Source organism: Ambystoma mexicanum, chromosome 3q, assembly GCF_040938575.1.
Source record: "Ambystoma mexicanum isolate Mex_15411 chromosome 3q, UKY_AmexF1_1, whole genome shotgun sequence".
NCBI lineage: Eukaryota > Metazoa > Chordata > Amphibia > Caudata > Ambystomatidae > Ambystoma > Ambystoma mexicanum.
In genome coordinates this window covers 1,159,568,944-1,159,585,681 of record NC_090926.1, presented here as the reverse complement: position 1 = coordinate 1,159,585,681, position 16,738 = coordinate 1,159,568,944, and the positions used below count along the sequence as shown (strand labels likewise).

Genomic DNA, 16,738 nt, shown 5'->3' with positions numbered 1-16,738 from the left:
GTCCAAATATCACCAAGTCCAAAGGGGTAATCCAAGTCCAGAGTCCAGGCATGAAAGGTGGTCCAAAGCATGAGGAATCCAAGAGAAACAGCAGCAGGAAATGGCCAAACACTTGAGAAGTAATGTGTGTGTTCCTCTACTGTTTATATAGTGATGAGGAGCTCATTTATTTGTGTGTTCCAAGCGTCATGTGACTGGTGGACGAGTCCCATTTTGTCACACATATCCAGGGACACGCAAGGTGCTGCCGTGTCGCCATAGAAGCCACAAAGGAAGCCCTGACTGCGGGTGCCGTCTACACGCAAGAATCAAGAGCTTTCCAAAGGTGAAAGACGCTCAGAGGATGGAGACAAACTGCCTGGCAAGCCAGGGCGAGAGAGAGAGAGACTAACTAAAGGCTGATACACAACCTGACAGAAGGTGGATTTGGTGCCTTTACTTAAACTGTGCAACAGGCAAGAAAAGCCTTTCTGATAGAGAGATCACAGTGGGTCAGAAACCAGCCACCATTCTTTTGTTTGGGCAAAGGTGCACCTTTGTTAAGGTTAGTCTCTTTAGTTTACAGTGGTAGGGACAGGAATCGGGCTAGAACAGGTTTCTGGATGGGGAATTTTGAATATTTTGTTGGACATACTGATGAGGACTTTTAGACTTTCTTTAAAAGTGGGGCCGCAAAACATAGTGACAGCTTAGGTTTTTGGTGTTCAAATAAAGAACTATTTTACCCAAGTGCCACCTTGTTGGTCTCCCAATTCTGACTTCCCACAGTATATTTATCTCAAAAGGGCAGTGACCCTCTTCTCAGCTGGTCACATCAAAAACTACTTAACATAAGATTAGACCTGAAGACCAACGAATCTGTGTTTGCATGTGAACACAGAATGGTGGCAAATATTGAACAGACCAATGTGCACCATGAAGTGTTCAATGAAAATCTATGTTGTGTTAAAGAATTTGTGCACCAGATAAATAGAAGAGCAGGTATTAAACAGGTTGTGCATGAAGTCAGGAAAGTGCATACTAAACAAAGGACAGAAAAAAACGGCAGGACTGTGGCTCCATTGGAGGAGGGGGGTATCCGTTTACCCATAGGGAAAACTCCCTTAAGCTCAATACCTTGATATTGTCAAGTCTTTGCTCCCCCCTTCAGGGAAGGTGGTGAAACCTTTTGTCAAGTAAAATCAGTAAAAGAAACTCCCCAAATACTGTGCATTAACTAACATATATGGACTTAGATTCCCATAACCACCCAAGTACTGGGGCGAAGAGGATGAGGAGATTCGATGCAAACTACTGATAGCCTCAAGCTCGTTAAATGTACTAGTAGTTTGGGAAAAGCACAGTTATGTGGGACCTTTAAAAATGGAAAACTGATTGTGTATAGCGGCACAGGGGAAGACGCCTGATCTCCCAGAGTGGTAAGAGAATGCTGGAGACACGAGCCGGTGTGGCAAGGCCGAGAGACTCGACCAGAGAGAAGTGAAGTCATACTGGATGAGTGGAGAGGGCCTTGGAGACGCCAAGAGGGCAGGTCACAGACACTGTTGTCCCTACCAGAGCCGGACCTGAAGCAGGCGTTCAGAGGAACCGAGAGTGTGCAGCAAGCGGCAGAACGCATTGCAAGCGCAAGAGGGACCCAAGATGCGGTGAAGAAACGTTGAGTCAGCCCAGAGCGGGTGGGGAGCCCGGGCATTGCGGCGACTGCGCCAACAAGTAACTGAATATTGTAAAGCTACAGAGGCAGAGAGAAGCCAAACTGTACTTACAAGTGAAAAGGGTAGAAAGCCAAACAAGACCCCAAAAGCATATGTGCATACAGATTGAAGACGTGGGTGTTGAGGGGAAAACCTAAATGAAGTATACCAAGTCAAAGAGGGTATATGTATTTGTAAAAGTAAAAAGAGAAACATAAGCACGATAGAAGTCCTGGCAAGAGAAGCCACACCAGGCCTTTGAAAGTAGACGAGCAAAGTCCTGGCCAGAAGCGTACTAGGCACGTGAAAATACACAAGAGAGTACCGGGCAGGAGAGTATGCCAGGCACAGGGATCTGTTAGATGAAAAGACATTGTTCGAATATTGATGAATCCAGGGGAAAGGAGCCCCCCCCCTAGAGTGAAGTTTTATCCACCGTGAAGATTTAAGTTGGAACTAATCTATTTTTATTTATGAACACTGTCAATAACAGGTTGAAGACATTTTCCTGGTCACTTTGTTTCTTTGTTTATAGGCTGAGGGTCAGGATAGAACATTTGGACGCAAGGAAGGCTTTTGATCCTGACAGACCGTGCCTTCGTTTTTAGGTAGGAAATTCCTCTGAGCAGGGAAAGCGGCATTTTCCCCAACCCCTATAATTTAATTAAAGTCTTTAACAAAAAACATGACAACTTTTTGTCCAGCTTTCATGTCTGACCACTCACAGTAAGTACAGATGTAAACAATAGAGAAAGGAAAATCCATACCTGGGGCATATCATATCTGCAAGATGAATCAAACCCAGGAAAGAACAATACAATTTATGCTGGCTCCCAAGAACAATGAACGGTCATTATCGCTTTTAGTTCTGGCAGAGTAATATGTTTGATTTATACCCAATTTTGCCAGTGCCACCTGTAATTTTCAAACAAGACAATCAATGACGCACAGCATTTGGATATGTAAACTAAGCGTTAAGCAAAACTAACCCACATAGGAAAAGTACAGTAACCACTGATGCCAGCAAAGCAGGTTTACGGGCAGTTTTATCACAAAGATGGACCAAAGGAACCGACGATTGCTTTTGCATAAAGATCTTTAAGGGAGATGGAAGCAAAGAGTTGCAAGCCATTGAATGGGCTGTGGCGAAATTCAGACACTTTATGGGGCAAAAGATTTGAAATTCAAAAAGATTACAACCTGTGAAGGAGATACTAACTATATAGGATTGGCTGAAGTATTCTTTATCATAAGCTAATGGTCACAAGCTTACAGGAATATGGTATATTGATCAAGTACCGGGAGTACAAAAACACAGGAGCAGACTGTCTATCAAGGCTTACATCAAAGAAGAGAGCGAGGGAATAGAAGACTACTGATCGATCAAGGGATAATATCCAAAAACGACTGGGAAGCAGCGATGCTAAAAGATAAGGCTCTATGTTAAAGCTGGATTGGAAAAAACAAGAATGGTTCCAGCAGGCTTGCCTTGACAAAAACAGAAGCGTTGTGGAGAGTTGAATTACACACAAAGCAGGAATTTGCGATGAGAATTGATTAAATTATCCCACCAGAAGGGTACGGGCCAGAATAACCAAGTTGGTGCATAAAGGTCATCAGGGAACGACTAAATCTAAACAGGGGTTAAGACAAGACTAATGGGTGGGCTGCATGTAGGGAGTGGCAAGAGTACATCATGTGTGGAAACAATTGACTTCTAGCACTCACACAAACCCCAGAACAATTAAAACCATATAGGGTGTGCCAAGGACTGGCAGTTACAGGGGACTCTTGGCCTGGCTTCAAAAGACCAGAGGTGAGAAGGGACACGATACACTAGAGGCTGGCTGGAAAGGATAAGCCCAAGCCTCTCGTGTTGGAGGTCTATTGCACCCGGACCAGTCTTCGAACTGAGGTAAAAGGTGAGGCAGTCCATTAAATATTCGCTGTATTATACAATCCCTGGTAAACCTTGGGTTTTTGCTGCTGAAACCTCTCAATATTGAAGGCGAAATGGTCTGCAGTGGTGATAGGACCTTAGTTGAAAACTTGGTATTAGCAGCAAAATTGGCATTGCTTCATTATGGTGCAAAAAGGACATGCAGAGTAAAACAAAACAATCAATATTTACGGGTTTGCCCAGTAATAATGGGAATTTTCATTTGAACTAATGTTCTACAATTGGTGGCAAAACATGAACCTCAACTGACCATAAAGGATGTAGGCTCGGAACTGGATCGACATCAGATTATGAGCTCAGTTCATTTACTGTAACATTTAGTAATTCTCAATTTTTTGATGCCTTTCGAGAAATCTGGATGAGTGGGGGAGGCAGTATGGTATCTCTTTAGAGTTAATGAATATCACGCGTACTGAATTGCCATTGAAAGAAGGCTAGGAAAGAAAAGTTGACAAAATGAATTACTTAAATAAAAGACTAGGTTTCCTCACAAATGGCATCCAAATTGCAGTTGAATAACACAGTAAATCAATATCTGGGAAATATTAGAGCTAAACTGTTCCTTTGGAACATTCCTAAGTGGGGCTTCCAGCAATGTTGGAGACCTGTCTCTTCATTCATTCACCCATTATGCAACATGCCAAATGATTGCTTTTGAAACAGTAACTATCTGGTCTTAATAAAGATCCTTAATTTTCATAACAGGGTTCGGAATTGAAGGCCCTGGGAGCTATTTAGCTCCTGCTTGTAGCCTAGAAGAGCCTGTTAGCTTGCCACTAACAGGTACCTGGAGCTACCTTTGGCTCCCCAGGCCAACTGATGCAGAAAAAACACTGAATGTAACTTTTGGGACAACGCATGAATAAACATTAGGACACATCTATACAACATGTAAAGCATAAGGGGTCATAAATAAGGGACTGAATAATATTTTTCCTTATTGTACGGTTAGATTTGCGGAACGCAATGTACTAGCACCTTGTCACTGGTTAAAGCTGGATGCCCAGGCACTGCTTTTAGCTCCTGCTTATCCAATCTTAATCCCTGCATAATGAATGGGGACAAACCAATATTACTCTAGCAGAATGTAAAGCTGTTGAGAATTTGCAGAATGATAAGATCATTGTCAACATATAAGGGAGGAAGTATCATGCACAGTATTGGCATATGCAGATGATTTGGTTGTCTTTGATAATACCATAGGTGGTTTAAGGCGTTCTGCTACTTCTCTATGGGACTATGCCAGAATAAATGGCCTAACTATCAACCTGGACAAGACAAAAGTATTAAGATTCACGAGAAAAAGAGCAACACGTGTGAATCTGATGGTACATGGATATTCCATACCCTACGCTCCATCCTACCGCTATTTAGGAGTTGACATTGAGCCCCTAGGCGATTACTCACTCTGTAGACAGGGGCGAATCACAAGATAAGGGAGGAGGAAGTGTGAAACAGGTTTGGGAAGGATAAGGCCCTTAGATTGATGTACTGCACTGGATACTGTGGACCTCTGATCCCACATGTAACACAAAACTAGATATTAAGACACTAACATATGAGGTTTTATAGGTAGGATACATTTGTGAGAACGAGCATCCCTTATTGAATTGTACCAATCGTAGAAAACGTGACTTTTGCATCTTACCCACAGATTGCAAGGATTTTGAGAGTCCACCTATCGGACCCAAAATCAATGGATGAAGACCAATCCTGTAGCCTCTGCACAACTATGTGGATTATTTAATTAAGACGCTACCAATAAAAGAAATAATATTTACTTGACTTTAGGAATGATCAACAAGAGTGAAGGCTTCCCCTTTCACTAATGTGTACAAACTGGCTTTCCTGGATATAGAGTAGCTTTACAATAATATTATGCAAGGTTGAGGATTATTAGCTATTGATGAAAGTCTTAACAGACCTATACCTCATTATATACAAAATTTAAATGCGGATTGTGCAGAAATAGAATTTAGTACGAATTCAAGGTTTGCATGCAGTGGCTTTCGTGAAGTCTGAACATCTTCATGGCCATACAATTGAGGAAACGTTTCATCAATGATACTCTTATTATCTTGAATGGGACTCTTATCTTGAACACTTAAGCAAAATTAACCTACGAAAATCACACATGACTTGAGCGTCCCAGAATCAAGACTATCTTTGCCCCAAGCCCAATAAGGTTAAATAAAAATTCAAAATAGAAAATCAGGAAATCCTAACCTAAGAAAGAGCCACTTCATAGATATCAGTGGGATGAAGAGCAAACAAATGGCTAAATTTGTGTAAAAACTGAAAGTAAATAATTTGCCTGGATAAATTGGGCACATGGTGGAAAAAGAAAAGGTGAACTGTCAGTAGAAGGTATACTTGCAGCACCCTGACATTGTCTGCAGTTTACACTTCATTTTGCCTAGCTGCTTCCAGATTTTAATATTTATTATGTTGTCTGTAAATATTGTCTATTAGATACTTCTCTCCACATCTGAAGTGTACCAGCATCCCCCACATCAAAGATTGAATATTTATGAATATCCTACAACATAGTATATTGTTGGCACATGCATGACCTTCTCCCATAAACTAAAAGTCAAGGCTTTGAAGATGTAGGGTCCAGAACTCACCTTAAAAGAATATTCTAGCTTCACAAGGAATGGGAAGTTGACAGCCTGAAGGATTCGCTTCTCATTGAGTGTATGTTCAATCTGTTTTAGTTTCACAACCTGGAAGGGAAATTAAATTATGTTTAGCATTATAACAATTTCATGACAAGCTTACAAAAGAGTTACTCACCATAGTGACTATAATAACTATAATTGTCCCCTTCCAAACCCCCCCCATACCCCTGGCATAACCAAGCCTCCAAAAAGGGACATGGTAATGCTCAACAGTTTTAAAATATTGAAGGCATTCTGCATTCAAAATCTAAGCATATGTACCCATTTCCTCACCATGTTCTGGCTCGGATTCCTTAAGGCTTCCCACAGCAGTAGTTTTCTTACTGAGATTTGACTACGATTCAATTTTTATTGGTGAGGGCCATATCGGGGAAAAAGAGCCATGGACAAGGAATACATTGCCACTAATTAGTAAGTGCAATGCAAAGAAAACACAAAAATAACTTCATGGTAATTTAGAGTACGGGGCACTTTCCCTTTCACAAATTGTTGGAAAAACATGAGACTGCAGCAAGGCGAGACAAAACGCTGAGCTACAGATTTTTCAAAACCCAGCTAAAGAATTTAAGTTACAGAACCTAGGTACACAAACTCCATTGGGCACACCTACACCACCCTAACTGTGCCCCGCACTGCCACCACCAGGTACCCATTTGTTTTACTTCAAGTATGAGAAATACAGCACTGGCATATGCTGGGGGAGTGGTAGCTGGCAGGATTTGTGAAGGAGGGAAAACCACAGACACATTGAATCACTGTAGCAATTGTTTATTATTACATCCATTATGCTCCACCACATTCCCAACCTGTTAGGAACAGATTACACAGCAAAGCAGTAATGGTGTGGCAGTGCTGGAAATTGCAAGAGGTTTTAAGCTGACAGGTACCACTTCCAGGAAAAAGCGTGTTTTGACCAACAATTTGTTGTGCAGCTATACATCAAATATGGCTACATACACTTGGAATGCCCACAGAGGCTACTTTTGATCTAGTGGAATGAGCATGGCACCTTTCTGGGGCGGGAAGCCTAGTCAGGGTGTCTTGCCTTAGCTATAGATGACAACCTATATGGCAACGGTGGCTTTAGGTGCAATGAATACAAGTTAAACACCATGGTGAGTGACGAAAAAGTATATCTGACCTGGTTCTGTCCAAATTGAATTTCACCCTTCTGGAGATCAACATTGTGACAAGTTTCCTCACCCAGAGAATGAGGTTGAAGATGAAAGACTGGCAAATAAAACTAATTCTAATGGAAATCAGAGGATTTGGGGGACTAAGGACTGAACTGTCAGAAGCACCACTTTGTCAGCATGAAAAAAAAACATGTGGCGCTCCTTGCAGGATAAAGCCTGCGCAGTGACCCTTTCCGTGCATAGCGAGCAACTAAAAAAAGATAAGTCTGCTAACAAGCGGCCACAGTCACATTGGGTTAGAGGCTCAAAAGCTTTCCTCTTTATAAGGGCACAATTAAATCTTTGGGCTTCTTTTTTTGTGTGTTTGTCCCCTAAATATTGTATTGGCTTGCATGGTTTTTAAACTTTCTTCTTGTGACTAAAGGGACTTTTACTGATGCCCCCCGTCACTGCAACTCATTTGCTGCACTTAGTAGGCCATATAGCTTTTTAAGCACCCCAGGCTGGCCTCTGGGCAATTCAATCATCCAGAAAATGTGTTGTGAAGTTGGCTGGTCACAGATCATTTGCTGCATTAGTAGTCCAATGCACCCAACCATTCGAGTTCTACTGTATTGTTTAGCCCCTATCCATACGATTTTGTTTTGTGGCTTTTTAGTCTGTATGGTGAATGGGACGTGGTCAAAACTGTTTTGTCGACATAGGCTCATCGCCAAGCCCACTAAGGTTTAAGCCAGTGCAAAGTGGTTTAAAGTCCAACAGACATCTCAATCTATAACCGGTGAGGAAGTGCTTGAGAGACTGGTGGCTTTTCAGGACACCACTGACTGGCTGTCATCCAAACTTTTTGTGTGTTCCTGGGAGGTTGATAAGTGAGCTGGCCCCTGAATGAACAATGTTTCAATCAAGACCCTTCCCATTGCTCAAATCTGTACCTGATCTCACATGAAGACAGCTTCTGAGGATCCTCATACTGGCTGAATCCTGTGCCCATTGCCTCTTTCCTCTAATCCTCCATATGTTCATTAGCTTCTTGGAGTAGACATTACTGGATGACCTGCCTGCCCCCATGCTGGACTCTTGCTTGCCTGCAGTTGCTGTACGCTTGGTAACATCCTTCTGGTACAAGTGTCTGTAAGGATGTGGGGCAAGGGTGTTCTCTGTATTCCTAAACTGGAAACCAGAGTTAGCTAGCTTATTCGCTTCAGCTCAGCAACAGGACACAAGAGTGAAGAGTCACCTACAACCATGGTTTTTCTGCAGGAACATGTCTTTGTTTTTGATGCACCCTCCTGCTCCGCTGGGCTACTACTTTCATGATTCAACAATGCTCCCGTCACTGCCATCGTGCTGTCATGTTCTTCGCACCGTGTATCGTCTCTCCAGGTGCCTTCCACATGGACTACACTGGGCATTGGGAGACTTCTAAAACAAGCTCTTCCTGGCCTGCTAGTTTTTTAACCTCAGTATCCCCCCCTCTCTCTGTTTTGTCCACCTGCTGCACATGTGGGGTAAAACAAGTTACTCAACGTTTACACATCTTTGACAGACTATTGGTTTTTACCATTGATAACTCTTCAAGTGACTAAGGACCTAGTATTTCCTGAAGAGAGCACATTTAGTGCAATAAGGTAATGCAATTCACGCTTTCCCCTAGTACAGTAACAGATTGTGGTTACATAGTTGCAATTTATTTTGTTGGGTGAACGGAGGCCTAATCAGGTCCAGAACTGCCATTCTAATTTTATCTACTTCAGGTTAGACACTGGGGGCCATTTCCTACACTGTTTAGAGGGGTAGTTTGGTCAGACATGTTATTGGCCCAATAAAAAGGGCATATATTTTAGATCATACATCGATCGTTCTTTAAAATATTCTGATGCAACTTAGCAAGAGCTTTTTTTCACTTTAACACTTACCATCTTGTGCTAATGTTGCTCATGGATTCATCGTCCTAAGTTCAAGTGCCCTATCGGCACTAATTCAGATCACTCGCCCCTAGCACTGACATCACTAGACGCTCACGTTGAGCTTCACCTATTTTAATTATGTTAGTGGGCAGCTTAGCCAAACGTACCATCACCAATGTGATAACCTTATCCAACACAGAACCAGGAACATCAACACAGACTCCCAACTTTTGTTTCTTTTCACAAAAATGTTTAAAACATCAATAGCCGTGAGCGTAACAAGTACTTTTAATTTTGACATAATACTGAAAAGTGGTAATTAAGTCCACAAAAAGATGGCTAACATGTTCCAATTTAGGGAATAGCTAGCAAACACTGCATGGTTCTCATTTAAGTGCGAACAGCGATCTTATAATGCAGAGTCCGTTCATCGATCAATCATTCTTAGTCTTTGCATTCTTCACAGAAAGTTAGCTTCCATCGCGGATTTGAGATTGGCGCACATGGCAATTAAAAATAAATGGAAGAAAGGAGTGATTTACATTTTAAAAGCAACACTTTCACATTTGCACGTTTTTAGAACCTATAGGCGGACATGTTGTTCCATTTAACTGCAACCGCAAAAGGACAGATTGGTGTCTGGCGATCGTCCCAGATAATGGTTATCACAAATGTACTGATGATTAGTGTCCAATTGCGGTTGAAGAAGCAGTCAACCGGTAAACTGTACCCATGACAGGCGCACATCGGTATAATATAACTATGTATAACTATGTAAAATCGAGAAGGAAAAAAGACATTTCAGCAACCAATTTATAATTGTATATATACACAGTACATATTTATGTTATCTAGCAATTTATATTACAAACACGTACGATGTCCATTTGCGTCAAATTGAACATTCATCCGTCACAACGTTAATGTAGCATACAGCACAGTTGCCATCCTCACTTGCATAAATATTGTCTAACACTTTGCTTACATTGTGTCTTCTGTTTCCCTTCTCCCTATGTGACGGATGAACATGTGTCGAAAGACAGGTCTCAGTAATAGAAACTTAACATTCCTACGGAAGCTTTCAATATAGTGAATCATCACTTTTTTGTGGATATTCAACATATTTTACCCTTCAAATTGTTAGTGCAGTGGATTCAAGGACACAATGCGACCCTTCATCCAGCATTCACAGCGTGTCAGGGGAAGTTTTGTTTTGGGAACACATGCCACAAGATTGAATAATATTAATGGCTGGCTGTGCAGTGAAAAACGAAATATTTCAGGTATCCCACAAATTAAAATATTTACTTCCATTTGAACGGTATCAATGCGCCTAGTCCCACAGCATTAACGTATTCTTTGAAAGATGACCCTAGGAGAGGTGCAGACAGGCTCAGATTTCCCTAAACTTCAATAGGTTAATGCTAAAAAAAAATTTGAAAGTGTCGAGCAGTTTTTGGCCCAAAGTGGTCCACTTCTTTCCTGAAATAAACAGAATTTGAATACAAGATTGGTGGGTTACTATATAGAGATGGCACGGACGGACCGGGAAGGGAGGAGGGTCAATTTCGCACCAGGCTGGGTGGACTGTTGCAGCCAGGGCACAGGGCAACATGTGCAACATTAAAAAGAAAAAGTTTACATCACTAAGATTCCAGCATGCCTTGCATAAGTGCAGTTTTGAAAGTCTTACTGGCATATATATATATATATGGGATACATTACTCACCGTAATCGTATTTCTGATGCTTGTATCTGCTTAGATTCACATGCTGTGCATAGGCCGACATCTAGTGGAAGCTGCGGAGTATTACAGTTTGTTTTTCGAAGTCGAAAAATGGGCGTCGACACAGGGCGTGCCAGTAATACTATCCCTAGTGTGACGTCCCCTGTACCCATGATCCCTCACGCGTCTAGGATCCCCAGATTGTGTTTTTCCTGACATGAGGTAGCATGAGGAGTAGCGTGAGTACAGATAGTCCAAGCAGATAGACAGAAAGGTAAGACTACAAGCAACCATGCGCCTTCTCTCGGAGGGGAGGAAGGGTGGGTCGCATGTGAATCTAAGCAGATACAAGCATCAGAAATACGATTACGGTGAGTAATGTATCCCTTAGAGGCTTGTGGAATCTGCTTAGATCACATGCTGTGCATAGATTAGCGAGCAGTACCAGAAGAAGGAGGTGGGATGTGAGAAGGGTCATGAGCAAACAGGTGTCTTAGAACCGCTTGTCCCACTTGTGTATCTGCCTTGGAATGAGTGTCAATGCAGTAATGCTGAGTAAAAGTGTGAATAGAGCTCCAAGTAGCTGCTTTGCAAATGGTGTCAAGGGGAACATTTGCAATGAAAGCCAGAGTGGCCCCAATGCCTCTGGTAGAGTGGGCCCTTGGCGTAAAAGGCAGAGTTTTTTCAGAAAGAGAGTAACACAGCTGTATACAGTTGATAATCCACTTTGAGATAGCGCCCTTAGAGACGCGATCCCCCTCTCTGCCTGTAGCTACGGAGACAAACAGTTGATCTGTTTTCCTTAGCGGTCTGGTTTTATTTACATAGTATAAGACCGCCCTACGCACATCTAGGGTGTGTAGTTTCACCTCAGCTGAGCTCTGTGGGTTTTGGAAGAAAGCCGGAAGCTCGATGGACTGGTTTACATGGAACTTGGATATGAATTTTGGTGAGAATCTAGGGTGTGTGCGTAAAACCAGTTTGTCCTTGTGGATAGTAAAGAAAGGATCTTGCACTGACAGAGCCTGAATTTCACTGACCCTTCTTATGGAGGTAATGGCTACTAAGAAGGCCGTTTTATAAGTCAGGTGTTTGAGGCTACTTTTATGCATGGGTTCGAAGGGGGGCCCCATGAGCTTAGATAGCACCACATTGAGATCCCATCCTGGCGGTGGGTTCGAGATAGGAGGGTGAAGTCTCTTTACTCCTTCCATGAAGGCTTTAACTACTGGTACTTTCCACCACGAAACCTTGTTATGGGATGTGGTGTAGGCTGAGAGGGCTGCCAGGTGTACTTTCAGAGAGTTAAAAACCAACCCTGCATCCAGCAGGTGGAGCATGTATGTTACAACGTTGGAAGGAGTGCAATCAACCGGGTTGATTTGTTTACTCTGGCACCAGATAACGAATCTTTTCCACTTGTCAAAGTAACAGTGCCTTGTATTTGGTTTCCTAGACTCTTTTAGAATGTCCATACACCTCTGTGGTAATTTGAGATGTCCAAACTCTATGACTTCAGGAGCCATGCTGCTAGGTTCATAGAGTTGGGTTCCTGATGCACTGTTTGACCTTGTTGCTGGGACAGAAGGTTGTACCAGGCTGGGAGTCTGATGGGCTCGCATACCGCCATCCTGCGTAGGTGTGGAAACCATGGTTGTCTCGCCCACATGGGAGCAACTAGGATGAGCGTCATCGATTCCTTGTTCATCTTGTACACCACCTTCCTGATGAGGGGAGTTGGTGGGAAAGCGTACGCAAACATCCCTGACCAGTTTATCCACAGGGCATTCCCCTGGGAGTCCGGTTGTGGGAACCTGGATGCAAATCCTGGGCATTGTTTGTTTTCGCTTGTGGCGAATAGGTCTATAGTGGGGAAACCCCACTGAGAGAAGAGATCTTCTACTACGTCTTTGTGAAGGACCCACTCGTGTTCTTCTGGGAGGGAGTCTCTGCTTAGAGCATCCGCTAGGGAATTGAGCTCCCCTGGAACATGTTGCGATGACAGGAAGATGTTCCGTTTGAGTGCCCATATCCATATTTTCTGGGCAAGCTTGGATAGATTTGGCGAACGAGTCCCTCCTTGCTTGTTCAGATAGAACATGGCTGTCGTGCTGTCCGTCCTGATCTGCACCGACAAGTTTAGTAGATGGGGCTCGAACGCCTGCAGCGCTCGGAATACTGCCAGAAGCTCTAGCAGATTGATGTGGTTCTTGGCTACTGAGTGAGACCAGAGACCCTGAGCTGTGTGGTGGAGATGGTGAGCTCCCCACCCCGTCAGGCATGCATCTGTAGTCACCACTGCCTGTACTTCGGGATCGTAAAAGGGTTTCCCCTTTGCGAGATTCTCTCTTGTCCACCAGTGTAGGTTCTGTACGAGTGTTGGCGAAACGACCACTAGATCGTCCCACTGACCACTTGCCTGAGACCACTGTTTCGCCAACCATTCCTGCATGGGACGCATGCGCAGACGCGCGTGGGGGACCAGGTAAATGCATGACGCCATCATGCCGAGTAACCGCATAGCTTTGCGTACTGTTATCTGTTGACCTGACTGATAATGCGGAATTTGCAGAAGTATGTTCCGAATTCTTTCTTCCGAAGGGAAGGTCAATCCTTTCTGAGTATGAAAATAGGCATCTTTCATATCCAAGGTTGCCATGTAATCCCCCTTTTTTAGGAGTGGGATTACCTCTTGTAGTGTGGTCATACGGAATTTTTGGGGCTTGACATACTTGTTGGCAGGCCGTAAGTCTAAAACTGGGCGCATTGTTAAATCTTTCTTTGGCACAAGGAAGTAAGTTGAATAGATACCCTTGTTTACCTGGTGTCCCGGGACGAGTTCTATCGCGTCCTTTTCTAGCAGAATGGCGATCTCCTCGAGGAGGATCTTCTGATGTTGTAAAGAGTGGACTTTTTGTCTTGGAGGATGGTTTAGGGGACGTTGCAGTAGTTCTATGCAGTACCCATTGGATACTGTTGACAGCACCCATCTGTCGGATGTTATCCCTTCCCATGCCTGGGTGAAACTTGATATTCGTCCCCCTACTGGGGTTGCATGGGAAGGGACCCTGAACTGAGCGTCACTGCTTTGGTGGAGGCGTGCCTCCTCCTTTACTGGGGCTGCCTCTGCCTCTACCCCGTCCTCTTTTACTACCCCTACCATACGCCTGGGTAGACTGTTGTGAGCTGGTGTTCCACTGTGTACCCTGGGTGTGGGAGTAGCTATTTCCTCTATTGGAATTTTGGCCGCGGGGGCGACGAAAATTGCCATTCCCTCTTTGGTTAGGTGGTTTGGTAGTTAACTGGCCAAGGGATTTGAGGGTGTCGAATTCTTCCTTAGCGTTTTTTAGAGCGTCCTCGACTGCCTTCCCAAACAGGAGATCACTTTCCACTGGTTTGTCTAAGAGCGCAGCTTGTGTTTCTGCTTTGAATCCCGACTGCCTCAACCAAGCATGCCTTTTGATGACAGTCCCCTCTGCTATAAGTCTACCCGCATTGTCAGCGGCGTCCAGAGTTGCTTTTACAGTGCAGCCTGACACGTTCCTTCCTTCCGCACAAATGCGAGCTAGCTGGCTTTTAAGGGGTTCGGGAGCAGAGTCTATTAGTGCTGCCACTTCTTCCCACTGGTGACAGTTGTAGCTAGCCAACAGTGTGGTGGAATTCGCGATTCTGGCTTGGTAGGCTGCCGTGGAAGCTACTTTCCTGCCAAAACCATAAAGTTTTTTACTTTCTTTGTCGGGGGGAGCCTCAGAGGAAGATAATGGTGTACCAGCTCTTTTGCGGGTGTTGGTTACTACTAGAGAGTCTGGCTTAAGTTGACCTCTAATATATAGGGGGTCCGACTGGGCTGCTTTAAACAGCTTCTCCACTCTCGGATTTACAGGTCTTGTCAGGTTTGGGTTGACAAGGGATGGTGCTATTCTGCGTTGAACAGATTTTAGGATGGGAATGGTTTGGGCTACTGGCTTCCTTTCCCCTATTAGTTCTTCCGCAAAGTCCCTTTCTTCCTGGACACCTTGTGTGTCTATGTGGAAGTGGTTAGCTGCCCGAAAGAGCAGTTCATTAAGGAGGGGCTGATTATCTATTGGGGAGTCAGACACTGGGGCTTCCCTTTCGACTGGTGAGTCCATTCTGAAAATATCTGGGCTATTTTCTGGCTCATCCTCGTCTTCGTCTTCGCCGTAATAATCTGATCCTGCAGGATCTTCTGGCGTGTCAATTTCCTGACCTTCTATAAGGGAAGAGTTTCCTTGGTCTGTAGGGAAGAGGTAAGAATAGGGTTGGACCTCGATGGGGTCTAAAGGCCTAAATGGTGTCTCGACCCGGGGTCTTTTATTTGAGGGGATAGAGTCCCTAGACCCTGAGGGAGAATCTTCCTGAGGGTTTAAAGCTAGGAGTTGTTCAGGGTGTCTTTCGAAAAAATTCGCCAAGGAAGACATCCTTGACATTACTCTGTCAATGTCCTCGCATGACCAGAGTTTTGAGCTTGGGGTGACCTTGCTGGGACTTTCTATGGATTGGCCCTGAGAAGACTTGGTCAGTTCTTTTGTAGTGGAGGACTGCAAGGGTTGTTTCCTTTGCTGTTTACCCCCTTCCCCGTGGGTGGAAGTGTGTTTCCCCTTTCCCTTATCTTTCGACGCCTGGCGTCGAGGATCGGAGGTGGAATCCCTGTCTTTCGAACTAGGCTTCGAAACTGGCCCCTCTTTACTCCCAAGTGAAGTACCCTTTTCCTGGGGTGCAGGCTGGGGGTGGAAGTCGTGTTCGTCTTCGGACGATTGATCTTCCGGGATATTAATGGTCGAGGCACTCTGTGCAAGTGTGGAGGCTTGCCTGACGTCGTGCGGCGACCTCGACCGGGACCGCCCAGAGGACGTCCTTTCGGACCGCTCCTTCTGTGCCTCTTTCCGAGGTTTCGACGACGTCGAATCTCGGGTGGATTTTTTGTGTTTAGCGTGTGTATGTGTAACGCTTTTGTCGCCGGGGGACTTCCCCATAGTCGCCGGGACGGACGACCTTCCGAGGCCGGGGACGTGCGTTCGGCTGTCCTTCGACGCCTTGGTGCCCTCGCCGTCCGAAAGTTCGGCGTCGCTGCCGTCGCTGAAGGTACCCTCCGCCTCCATAGCTGCTAGCTTGGCGTGGTGGGCCCAACGCTTGGTGGAGCGGTCCTTAAGAGTTTTTGCCTTAAACCTGCTACAGGCCCTGCAACCCGTCTCGGGGTGGTCTCTGGGTAGGCAAAGGTTGCACGTAGCGTGCTTATCTACCCAAGGGTATTTCTTATTACACTTGGGGCAAAACTGAAAGGGCGTACCCTCCATACGCGCCTGTGGGCAGCGGGCAAGTGTGTGTAGGTAATAAGGTGTCGAGTGTGGAAGTGTACCACCCCCCACTCTCCCTACTTGTAGGGCCGAGGCCAGCGGCCCAGGCCCGAGCCGAGGCGGAAGCCTCAAGGCCCAATCCGTCGGTATTCGACGTTGATCTCCTCCCCGGTTCGGCGTCGAGATGTTGATCGACGAAGGTTGACAAAAACGGGGCAAATTATAATTATTTTTAGTGAAAATATGGCAAAGCCAGGGAACTCCGATGAAGTGCTTCCGACCAGAATGGCGGAAAAAAACAATCTGGGGATCCTAG

At 44.6% G+C, this 16,738-nt stretch overlaps 1 protein-coding gene across 3 annotated transcripts in view; it reads right to left on the bottom strand.

Annotated features, from left to right (window-relative positions):
- PRKACA (protein kinase cAMP-activated catalytic subunit alpha) overlaps window positions 1-16,738 on the bottom strand; it is a 1,211,861-nt gene that overhangs the window by 506,477 nt on the left and 688,646 nt on the right. For all 3 annotated transcript variants that reach the window (XM_069603980.1, XM_069603981.1, XM_069603979.1), the window contains one exon: window positions 6,282-6,380. In XM_069603980.1, the coding sequence (XP_069460081.1) occupies window positions 6,282-6,380 (99 nt within the window). The remainder of the gene's footprint in view (window positions 1-6,281; window positions 6,381-16,738) is intronic.